The 12772-nt window shown below is 38.8% G+C and overlaps 1 protein-coding gene across 7 annotated transcripts in view; it reads right to left on the reverse strand.

The window, feature by feature from the left end:
• Nucleotides 1–1353: 1353 nt before the first annotated feature.
• The window catches only part of aqr (aquarius intron-binding spliceosomal factor), a 75502-nt gene continuing 64083 nt past the window's right edge, over nucleotides 1354–12772 (reverse strand). For all 7 annotated transcript variants that reach the window (XM_048537386.2, XM_048537385.1, XM_048537384.1 and 4 more), the window contains 9 exons: nucleotides 12197–12334; nucleotides 9112–9183; nucleotides 8487–8674; nucleotides 7862–8033; nucleotides 7473–7643; nucleotides 6394–6479; nucleotides 4511–4685; nucleotides 4290–4403; nucleotides 1354–2087 (listed from right to left, as the gene is read on the reverse strand). In XM_048537386.2, coding sequence (XP_048393343.1) covers nucleotides 1884–2087; nucleotides 4290–4403; nucleotides 4511–4685; nucleotides 6394–6479; nucleotides 7473–7643; nucleotides 7862–8033; nucleotides 8487–8674; nucleotides 9112–9183; nucleotides 12197–12334 — 1320 coding nt within the window. In that variant the 3' untranslated portion in view covers nucleotides 1354–1883. The remainder of the gene's footprint in view (nucleotides 2088–4289; nucleotides 4404–4510; nucleotides 4686–6393; nucleotides 6480–7472; nucleotides 7644–7861; nucleotides 8034–8486; nucleotides 8675–9111; nucleotides 9184–12196; nucleotides 12335–12772) is intronic.

Below are 12772 nucleotides of genomic sequence, written 5' to 3' on the forward strand. Positions count from 1 at the left end.
GCCTCAAGTGTGTACAAACCCTACTGTCTTGGGCATAGCTCTCGTGACTCTCGATCAAAATTAAGAGATGTGGGAGCTAGGTTCTGGATTTTGCTCAGTGTCTTGGGGATTAGGTGACTTTTTCTCCTTGAGCAGCTGTTGCTGTTTGCATCATTGAAAATTGGGCCTCACCAATCAGGCTATTCAAGGTCTGTCCGCCTGGTACAAAGCCTCAGTGCTGAAGAAGTTGGTCTTCAGGACTGCTGTTTTCTGCTCATCAGCAGCATATGGTGGCAGTGAACAATAGGATCCCAGCATTGCATGTAGGAGAGTCTCCAGATAGCTCTTATGCTTTCGGCACCTTTAGAAACTCCTTTATGCACACCTCCCTCCTCAAGTTAGAAGTAGGAATAGACCATTAGGCGACTCGAGTCAGCTTGGCCATGTAATAACATCATGGCTGATTTGACTGTGACTCCTACTTATCTTTGTATCCAATAGCCTTTGAAAATTTAAAGGGGTTTTAACAAATTTGTCAATCTTGTCAAACAAAAATCTATCTAATGTAATCTAAAAATATTCAATGACCCTTCCTCCACTGCTGTCTGAGGAAAAGAATCTAGGCATTTGATGCCATCTTTGGAACTTCTTTCCCAAATCCCTCACTTTAAATGCATTTTTAGCACAAACTCCAAGATACATCGTGGCTTGAGGTTACCTTAGCTCTCTACCAATCCCCAACCTTAGTTTCATTGCTATTGATGAAAATTAAAGTTTGGTTTCAATTCCCGAATTTTTCCACATCTCTACTGGACTATACTGCATTATACCATTATCATTATCTCTTATACTGCAAGACTTACCTGCTTTGTCATTTTATTCAACCAAGGATGCAGGCATCATTTACAAAGCCAGCACTTACTAACTCACATCTTAACTGTTCTTGAAAAGGCGGTGGTGAGCCACCGAGTATTACAGTAGCACTGTTAGGCAGTGAGTTATTTCCTGGATTTTAAACTAGAAACAATAAAGAATTGGTGATATTGTACCAAGTCAGAATGGTATGTGACCAGAGGGGAATTGCAGGTGGTGGTGTTTACATGTATCTGCTGCCCTTGCCTTCTATGTTGCAGAGACCATGTAATCGCAAAGTGCTGTCAAATAAACTTTGGTGAATTCCTGCACTGCATTTCATAGATGGTACATATTTGCAGCACTGTGTATCAGTGGCGGAGTCATTAAATATTTGATTTGAATGGGCTGTGGATCAAGAAGTGCCAAATTTCTTGTGTGTTTTTGGAGCTGCGCTTATCCAAGAGCACGGAAAGTACAACATCACATTCTTGATTCATACCTTGCAGATGGTGGACAGGCTTTGGACAATCAGGAAGTGGTTTATTTGCTGTGGAATACAAAACAAATAATATTTACACCACACACGTACTAGGCAGCGACAACCTCCAGCAAGAAAAATTCCAACCCTCTCCTCTTGGGATTCAATGACATTTTCATCACTGAATGTGCATTATTATCAACTTCTTGGGAGTTACCATTATCCAGAAATTAAAGTCAAAATCAGGATAATTATATTGTTTTGTTCCCCTTACCTTCTATTCCTTTTTATACTCCGTCACCACTACCAACAGTCTACCAAGACAGCAAATCAAAAGCTGCTGATTGTTATAGATATGCTCACTGATTTTTTTCTCAGAAAATTTATTAAAACATCTTTGAAGTTACAAAATAGATTGTTCAAAATCTCAAAATTACAACTGAAACTGTGACAACACTTGAGAATACTGAATAATGTTCTATATAAAGAGTCTGGCAAGTTACAAAATGAGATGTCCAACTTCTAGATGGCCATTCATTTGAACCTTTATCATTTTTGGTGCAAGGAACCATCAGCTTTCTTTGTCTTCTTCAGTTCCACTGCCCTCACTATCACTGTCCCTGCCAGGATGCTCAGGCATTTGCTTAAAGTCCTCCTCTGTAGTCTCTTCATCTTTATTCTCAGGGACTGATTCCTCTGTTTCTTCTACATTGTCAATATCTGGAACAGGAGCTGGTTCTTTAATTGACTGGGGCACTGGTGGTGGAAGTAACTGCTGCAGACATTAAAAAAAAAGTACATAGTGAATATCTGTACTAACACAAAAACTGCAAATGATGTATGTCCTATGCATTGGCTCTGTTAATATCAAAGGAACATCAAGCAACTGTGGGAACATAAGATGTAACAACCATTATGACAGAAAACAATCTCCAAGCTTTTAAATGTACAAATCCACATTTAGAAATGTTAACATCATACTCATTAAGTGACTCGAATTTTTCAAATGTGACTTGTAAACCCTTACTACTCCTGAATACGGGACGATACAGTGAGAATCTGCATTTAACATTTGAAAAATTAAGCTTTCACTTCCTAGCACAGTTATTTTCATTTATATATTGCAGTACAAATGAGGCAAGCTGGAAAATCATTGCATAAAGAGATCTTGTGTGGCAAGATGTCAGATTTTTTTTCGTATTAGTTAAATGAAGAAATCATCTGTGCAGAAAAGGGAAAAAATGGTGAAATTACAAATTGCTTCCCGACGTCATGGGACAAACAAAAATACTATGGACAGAATACCGGCTATCTTATCAATCTGCCTCATTTGTATTTATGTTGTAGATAGCCCTTGAGACGGATGACTTACCAACTTGATTTATTTTAGTGCCTTTAGCAGTGAAGCACAATATATTTCACAGAATTGTTCAATAAAGTTTGACAGTTAATTGGAAAGTGCAATTTTTATCCAGTAAGATGCACTTGAAGTTTTTCTCAAACCTAAATGCCTCTTGTGGTGCAGCTTTTATGATTGCCAAGTAATGTTGTGGGGACCTGGATTTGAATCCCACCATGGCAGATGGTGGAATTTGAATTCAATGTAAAAAAAATCTGGAATTAGCATCTAACAATGACCTTGAATCAACTATCAATTGTCAGAAAATCCATCTGGTTCACTAATGTCCTTATCAAGCGTCTCCTGGAAATCCAAAAATATTCTCTCTATCATTTGGCTTTTATCTATCCTGCCAGTTACCACCTCAAGAAGTTCTAAGAAATCTTTCAGACACTATCTTCCCTTCATGAAGCCATGCTGATTCTGCTTGATTACAGCGTATTTCCAAATGCTCCTTACATTCTTTATACTAGACTCTAGATTTTCTCCCCCCAGCAGTGTCGGACAGATATGCTATCTGGCCTCTATAGTTACCTTTTTTTTTGTCTCTTCCCTAACTGAATCAGCATGTAACAATGGCAATTTTCCAATCCACCAGGAAATCATTTTCCAGAATCCAAGGGTCTTTTATTCTGATATATTTTCTTAAACCTGCCCCATTACACATCACCAGATCCAAAACAGCCTGATCCGGGGTTAAATCCACAACATATTGTCCTAGGAAACTGTCCTGAACTCAGAATTCTTCCTTGAGATTCTCTCTGCCAATTTGACTTTCCCAATCTACCTGAAGATTAAAAGTCACCCCTGATTAATGCACTACCTTTTTTACTTCCTCTTATTATATCCTGATTTATTCTGTGGTACAATATAGCAACTGTTAAGGGGCCTATAGATTATTCCTACCAGTATCTTCTTCCCCTTTCTTTCCTTTACCCACATGGTTCTACATCTTCCAATCCAAGATCTTTCTTACTTTTGTACTTAGTCCATTCTGTACCACCAAAGTTACCCTGTCACCCTTACCTCCTTGTCCTTTTGAAAAGTCACATAACCCTGAATATTTAGTTCAAAACTTTGATCTCCTTGTAGACATTGCAGAAACGTCGTCACAAGACCATACATACAAACCTCTATTTGTGCTGTTAATTCATTTTATTCCAAATACCCTGAGCATTCAAGTAAACAGCCAATAATTTTGCCTTTTTACTCTTTTCCCCTCCCCTTTGATCCTACTGACTACTATTATTCTACATTTATACACACTGTTCATTCCTGTCCCATTTGGTTTCATTATCCAAATAATAGCAGTGTAATGTTGTCACATTCATTTGCATTCTAAGCCTACATTTTCTCTCTCCCATATCCTTCCCCTCCTCTAATTAGTTTAAAGCCATTTCAAGCACATAAATGAGAAAGGTAGATGAACAAGAAAATTAACAGGCTAATCACTTAAACTATTTGCAACAGTACTCTTACAAGAAGCTCTTGTAACTAGTTGAGAGTCTACTGTTCACCTGACACACAGAATTCAGCTGCATAAACAGAGTGGAGTGGGAAATAAAAACACCTCTTTACCTTTCTGTATTGGTGCATATTCTGAATCATCTGCATATACATATTATAAACGAAGTTTGCCATCTCAGGCATGTTTTTGATAACTCTCATCAAATGGGTTGGAATATTACCATTCTGAAAAAAAAATCAGATGTGACCAATGGTTACAGTAGAACATTTGTAAAGCTACAGGTAAAAGCCATGTTGCACAGAAAAATCATTTATCATTTAGGAGAAATTACCCTTCTGTTTGTTGGGTGATACTCAGATGGCACAATGTGTAGCTGAAGGGGTCGAGCTGTTAGCTGATTAAAGGCTGGCGTAAGCTCAAAGCAGTTCTGGAACAGCGATACTCTTGCAAAGATGTAAAGCCCAAGCCTGGCTCTTGACATGGCAACAACTAATCGCCGAACATCTCTGGTTGTGATGGAAGACTTTGGTTAATATCTTGATAATTGCAGGTTTGCTGCTGTTAAACCTACCCAGTTTAAAATAAATTAAAATGCCTCTAATAAATATAATTTCAGCAAAGGTGCTTTGGCCCCAAAATAAATTCAAAACTGGTGGCAGCAAACTTCAAATTACAAGCTGACAATTCATGGCTATACAGCATTGATGAAATAGGTCAGTCACATAACGATGTACTGTATCATATTTAAAAATGTTAACCTAATTTTTAAATTGACAATGTACGCTTTCAGTATAAATTGAATTTCAATTTTAATATATTGTGCTCCTAAACGTCTATGAAGATGCAAATTACAAACACGAGCTCGGCATTTGGTTAATCAGGTTATCCCTAAGCTGATTGTGACCTTAATTTTACTTTCCTGTCTGTCTTAAATAATCTTTGGTTCCCTCGTCAATCAAGAATCTAAGTCAGACTTTAAATATTTAATGATGCAGACTTCACTGCTCTCCAGCAACGAGAATTCCACAGCCTAACAAACATGGAAAGAAAAAATTCTCATCAGAATAATGAGAATGTTCACAATATGCTGTTAGGACTTATCCCTTAATAAGATGAAAGATACTGGATTGTCCAACTCAACTTACCAGCATCTCTAATGATAAATGGGTCATTTAAATTATGTTATGACAAATGAAATTTAAAATTAGAGACAAGGTTTTCACTTTAAATAGCACCAACAATATCTATGCCTTGCACAGCACAAACAACCAATAAAACACAGTTTCAGATTAGCAGCTTTTGTTTCTCAAGTCAGTCATTTCAGTTAGACTTGGTATGGTTCAATTTTCAGGTGTTAAAGTCAATGAAACATTTTCTAAATTATATCCAGGGTTCTAGTGTTGCACATGGTATTGGCTCATGGGCATTTGGCATCAATTTATGATGAAAATCATGTTCATACAGATTGATAACTTGCTACTGAAGTACTATCTTACCATAGGTATACTTCCATTCTAAGACAAATTTAGTCACTACTCTTCTACATAGATTACTGATAGAGTTAACCAATCTTGAACCCAATCAGTTTTGCCACTGGAATTTCTTTGATCTGTGTGACTGCCAAGTGAAGGGAAGATTAACCATTCTTGGAAAGTGAATTCCATGACATAAAATTATAAAGGCTAAAAATACAGGCCAGCATAGCAAGCTAGGATAACATTGTTATCAGTTTGATTCCATTCCAGATATTTAACAGTTAAACATCTTCTTGATTCTCTAAAGATGACTTTAAGAAAAATAAGATCCCAACATGTTACAATACTTCCGCAAATTTACACTGCAGTTTTATCATTTTTTAAAAATTTTTTCTTTCAATCTCTAATTTCTTTTGACACCACATTGAATTGCAGGAATAGCAACCTGGTAATTGAATGAAATTGTGTACTGCATCCTGGTATCACAGGCATTTTTTGGAAACTGATATACCAGACATCGATGAGACTCTGGAACACTGCTAATGACTAGAGGATATGAAGAAATGATAGCTTTAGAAGTTAAATCCACCAAAATGCTTTCAATGAGATCACTGAAAAGATTTACTTCAGGATGCCTAAACAATTTTGTAAATATTTGTATCAGTTTTATAATGGTATCATTCATTATCAACTCATCTTGTGGCTCATTAGTGATCAGAAATCATGTCACACACTATACCTTAGATGTCCAACAGCCTTAGTTCGTACCAATGAGAGGATAATATAGTCATTCTGTTGTCCCTGGAATCTGTCCACCGTGGTGACCTAGAAGGAGAAAAATCTCTGCGTTTTTGAACAGAAAACTTGGGAGAAGGTAGCAAGATTAAGGGAAATCAATTCCCTGGTCATGTAAAGGCTTAATATGATGTATGTCAATTAATTTTCAATAAAATCCAATAACAGAAATAAGTAACACACATTGAAACATACTTCAGAGTTGGTAACTCCAGACCTCATGAGTCAGACTATGACAAAACAAAATCGACATGATTCATCTCAACAAACAGCTTCAAACGGATCAAAAACAGAAGTTGTTGGAAAAGCTCAGCAAATCTGGCAGAATCTGTGAAGAAAAAAAATCAGAATTAATGTTTTGGGTCTACTGACCATTCCTCAAAACTCCAGAACTGTTCTAAGGAAGGGCCATCGGACCCAAAACATTAACTCTGATTTTCTCTTCACAGATGCTGCCAGACCTGCTGAGCTTTACCAGCAACTTCTGTTTTTGTTCCTGATTTACAGCATCCGCTGTTCTTTGGGGTTTTTTTCAAGCTTTAAAAGGATGATTGGTCTTTGTTCGTTCCATGTATTCAGATTGCATAAATTGCATGACTGCACAGTCTTCAATCACAAAATAATTTGTCCACAAATTTGTTGTTATTAATTTGAAGAGGACAGGTTAGCTTCATCAGACACTTAAAGAAATATTTCCTTTCCTCTGCACAGCTCTCACTTTAGTTCTTCTAATACAAACAGCCAGAGACGTGTTTGACACAACTAGCTGCACACAAATACACCCACTCCAACCCCCAACACACCAAAAGAAAATGTTCACTTCCACTTGGTGTTTCTCTGCGCAATATGACTGAAATTAAGGTATTAGTGCCAATGAGCAAATGACTTACGCAAACTCTACACGCACTACATCATATGTTATACATTTGGTAATTTTCTTTTATATAAAAAAACTTGCAAAAAGTCACTATCCTCGAAATAAATCAGGAGATCTGTGTTACAAGATTTGAAAATAAATCTTACCTTGCTTGGTCGTCCTATAAGAGGATTACCGCCACAACGCTGATTGACAACATCACGAATCAAATGCTTCTGACCATTGTATGTTGTTAAGATGCTGATTCTTTCGGCAGGGTACCCTAGCAAGCGCATGTACATAAAAAGGGCCACTGAATATTCAGCCTCTGCCAGATTCTGTCAAGGGTTTGATGAGTGACAGTTTTAATTTCAAAAGGGCAATCAATACAAAGTAAAAACCATCAGTCAAATATTTTCCAAATTCTTTATAGAATGCCAAAAGGGCTTCGGTGCAAAAATCATCAGGATGCAAAATATTTCAATAACCCGTCTTCTATATAGGTCAATCAGGTTATAGACATTTGAAACATTGGGAATGTAACACAATTATTTACCTGGTAAAAATATGGATTGGGCTCAGATTCTCCAATTCCATTGAAATCCTCCACATTAATAAGTTGGAAATCGTACACTAAACCGGCATTGGCAGTACAAAATTCAGGCAAGATCTGGACGTGGGGAAGGTTGCCTAGTTTCTTGTAACGCCAGTTGTAAAGATTGCACAAACTTAAAGAAAAGAGTAAATGTTAGTAATACAGTGCAGATTACTTAAAACAGTAGATATGTTTAAATGAATAAATTCCTTTTCAATACAGCTTCCTCTTTTTCCAGTCACTTTCATAAGTCTTGGCTCAGCGATAGCCAATCTTTACTTGAAATCGAGAGTTATGGGTTCAACACCTCTGCAAAGACTTCAGCATTTAGGCAGATTATGTAAAACAGAAGTAGTATAGCAGTGCCAGAGGTGTGCATTTTAAAAAGGGAACATGAAACTAAATCCCACCTCTGTCCTCAAATTAACACAAGACATTTTGAGGTGGCATTCAAGTATTAGATGGGAAGTTCTCATGTTAAACCTAAAACTAACAGAAAGACAGACAGAGAGGAGCTAATCACATCTCAGTCTTGAAGTTACAGAAGTGTTATGTAAGAGTAAATATTTTCTTTCTTTTGCTTTACCTAGCTCTTGCTCTCCCCTGGGCATCAAGATCCACTGTTGGAACACCCAAACGAACAAATCGTGTGAAGAGAGACTGTTCCATGTTGGAATATTTCTGGAAGGCCATGTTCTTGATGACAGGGGGTAGCTGGTGATGATCCCCGATCATTATCCAACGCTTCAGTCGACTGAAGCCATCCTCAGGGTTCTGTGGAGAACAAATAGCACATAAACGATTTCCTGGTCTCAAAGATGCTGCTAGCAACGGTGAGCAATTTTTACAATTTCAGTCATTACTTCAAGACAGGGTGTCAAGAATTTCTTCTGTATATTGTTAGTTAATTTAATTAAATCAGTTAGATAGTAAGCAGTGAGTGCCTCATTCGAACTAAGTTCAGTTTCATCTATGAAATTCATTACAACCTTTGGATGACTGTCACTCACGTATTTAGAGTCAGGTTTACCTAAATGTGACATATCTGTAAATTCAATTTGAGGGCCGCAGATATGAGGTGTATAATTTTGAGCTGACTTATGGGAAAAGGTAACCAAAAGAACAAGAGACCATATTACTTATCACAGAATATCAATACCAGCAATCACGACTCTAATGTGGCAATTATCTACTTATGATAGAAAGCTTACTTGTAGGAGGAGGGGAATAAAGGTTTCAATCTCTAGAATCTGTGCAGCTTCCTCCATCAGAATGTTGTCATACTGTCAAAATAATAATAATAATAATAATAATAATAGTTTTCTTTTCGTATCTTCAAACATCAAATTGCAACCGGTCTTCCCTCCCACCCAAACAAAACGACCAATGAGAGTACGTATTGATGCGTCAGTGTCAAGCAACAGCACGCAAGAGTCACAGTAACAGAATCATACCTCAGACACAATGTCCCAGACATCTCCATCACCATTCCTGGATACGTCCTGTCCCACTTGGCAGGACAGATGCAGCAGAAGTGGTGGCAGTGACATAGAGTTGAGAGGAATTTGCCCTGGAACTGATTCTGGACCCTATAAGGTCTCTTGGCTTCTGGTTAAACATGGACAAGGAAACCACTTCCTACTGATTACCACATACCATACTCCTCAGCTGATGAATCAGTACTCCATATTGAACACTTGCAGGAAGCACAGAGGGTGACAAAGGAGCAAACATAATTTGCACCAGGAGTTTCAATGTCCACCATCAAAAGTAACTTGGCAGCAGCACTACTCGTCAAGGTGGTTGAGTCCTAAAGGCCAAAGCTGCTAGATGGATCTGCAGCAAGTGGGAACCAACAAGAAAAATTGAAAGAGCTACAGATGCTGTAAATCATAAACCAAAACAAACTGCTGGAAAAAACTTAGCAGGTCTGGCAGCATCCGTGGAGAGAAATCAGAGTTAAAGCTTCAGGTTGGATGACCTTTTCACAGAACTGAAAAACATACCTGATCTCATCCATATCAGCTCCAGAGCTGTCCAAGACAGTATCAGTCAGACCACTGAATAGTCTTTATGGAGATGAAGTCCACTCTTCACCTTGAGAATAACTCTCCTTCATGTTCGGTGGTACTATTAACTGTGCTAAATGAGACAGACTTTGAATAGATATAGTAACTTAAGGCTCAGCCTCCATGAGGCGCTGAGGGCTAACAGCAGCAGCAGAATTGTAATCCAGCACAACAGCATGGCCTGGCATATTCCACTTTGAACCATTACCATCCAGCCAAGGAATCAACCCTGGTTCAATGGAGAGTGCAAGAGGGCATGCTCGGAACAGCACTAGGCATACCTGAAAATGAGGTGTCAACCTGCTGAAGATACCAAGCAGGACTCTGTGCATGCCAAACTGCATAAGCATCAAGTGGGAGACAGAGCTAAGCAATCACACAACTGACATAATTAGATCTAAGATATGCAGTCCTGCCGTATCTAGTCATGAAAGTTGGTGGACAACGAAACAATTCCCGGTAGGCAGAGGCTTCACAAATAAACTCATCCTCAATGATGGAACAGGCAACATCTAAGTGCAAAAGATAAGTCTGACGCATTTGCTGTCTTCTTCAGCCAGAAGTGCTGAGTGGATGATCAATCTCGACCCTCCTCCAGTGGTCCCTGTGTCAGTTACCAGTCTTTAGCCAATTCAATTCACTCCACATGATATACAGAAAAAATGGGATGCACTGCACACTGAGAAGGTATGGACCTTGAGAAAATTCTGGCAACAGTACTGAAGACACAGGCTCTAGAATGTGCTGCCTCCTTGGCCAAGCTCTTCCAGTATTGTTACAGAAGTGGCATCTACCCGACAATATGGAAAATCGCCTAGGCGTATCCTGTACGTAAAAAGCAAGCTGGCCAATTACCATCCCATCATTCTACTCTTGATCATCAGCAAAGTGCTACCAAGCAGCACCTGCTTAGTGATGCCCAGTTTGGGTCCCGCCAGGGGCACTCAGCTCCTGGCTTCAAAATACCTTGATTCAAACATGGACAAAAGAGCTGAATTCCAGAGGTAGGCTGAGAATGACAGCCCATGACATCAAGATTGCATTCAGCGAGTGTGGCATTAATGAGCCCAAGCAAAACTGGAATCAATAGGTATTGGAGGGCAAGTTCTCTGGCACATAGAGTCATACTTGGCACATAGGAAAATGGTTGTGGTTGTTGGAGGTCAGTCAACTTAGCTTCCTCAGTTACTCAGGGTAGTGTCCTCGACGAAATATCTTGAACTGTTTCATCAACGACCTGTCCTCAACATGAGGTCAGAAGTGGGATGTTCACTGAGAAATCACACAATGTTCAGTATTCGCAATTCCTCAGATATTAAAGCAGACAATTTCAAATGCAACAAGACTGAGACATTATCCAGGCTTGGGCTGACAAGTGGCAAATAACACAAATGTCAGATGGTGACCATCTCCAATAACAGACTATCTGACCATTACCTCTGGACATTCAATGGTGTTGCCATCATGGAATCCTCCAACATCAACATCCTTGGCATCACCATTGACCAGAAACTCAACTGGACTCACCACATTAACACAGCGGCTCCAAGAACAGGCTAAAGGCTGGAAAAACAGTGGTAAGTAACTCACCACTGTGAGGTGGATCTCTAACCACACTCAAGCTTGATCCATCCAGGACAAAGCAGCCTGCTGAACTGGCACCACATCCACAAGTGTCTACTCTCTCCACCATCAACACTTAGTAACAGCAGCATGTACCATCAGCAAAATACAATGCATAAATTAAACAAAGATCAGCACCTTTCAAACCTGCTTCCAACTACAAGGGCAACAGATAGATGGGAACACTACTACCTGCCAGTTACCCTTCAAGCTATTCACCATCCTGACGTGGAAATATATCACCGTTTCTTCACTGTCGCTGGGTCAAAATCCTGGAATTCCCTCCCCACAGCACATGGGCTGCAGTGGCTCAAGGCGGCAGCTCAGCGCCACCTTCTCAAGGGCAACTAGGGACAGGCAACAAATGCCAGCCAGCCAGTGACACTCATTTCCCACATGTGAAATAAAGAAAAACCTCCAGTCTAAACTACAGGTGTCCCTACATACCGGGTCAAGTGTTTGTTTTTACTTCTTCATTACTTTGTTCAAAGAAAGAATCAGGCTGGAAAAATATCAACTTCCAACGCATCAGGAGATAAACTGTTCTGAAATACCTGAGTCTGTTCCAGCAATTATTCTGTTACAGGATTGAATTACTTTTTACCTTGAACCCCAGCTCTACTAGGTCATGTCGTTTTAGAGCAGCATGAGTACATGTCATGGCAATGATCTTTGCTTCTTTCACTAGTAAATATTTTGATCTGTCCAGCCCACTGCGCAGCAATTCAAAAGCTCGAAATTCCTGCAAAAATGATCAAAAAATGTAAAAAATGCACAAAGGTTTGCATTTGATTCTATTGCTGTACATTCCAATAACAATACATTGAAAATAATTAGACTTAGGTTCATCCAGACAATAATGATTGCAGTTGATGGTTGTCAATCTTCTGTACTTTCTGATTCCACTTTTTTGATACAGGCACAAAGCACACAGAACATTAGCCATAACTAAATGTTAGAAAAGAAGCTTATTCTAAAACTGAAAAGGGTTTAAAATTTCAGGTATGTAGATTATGACCACTTATGCACAATTGAAGATGCCCTGAAAAGTGTAAGGCATGACAGACATTCATGTAATATCCAATTTCTAAATAAAAAGGGACGTATGGTCCTTTTGGCCAAATTAAATAAACTGAGTTTTTCTTTGTGAAGCTTCAAAATATGAAAATTTTTAATCCGT

The sequence above is a fragment of the Stegostoma tigrinum genome, chromosome 10 (assembly GCF_030684315.1).
Source record: "Stegostoma tigrinum isolate sSteTig4 chromosome 10, sSteTig4.hap1, whole genome shotgun sequence".
NCBI classification, from domain to species: Eukaryota; Metazoa; Chordata; class Chondrichthyes; order Orectolobiformes; family Stegostomatidae; genus Stegostoma; species Stegostoma tigrinum.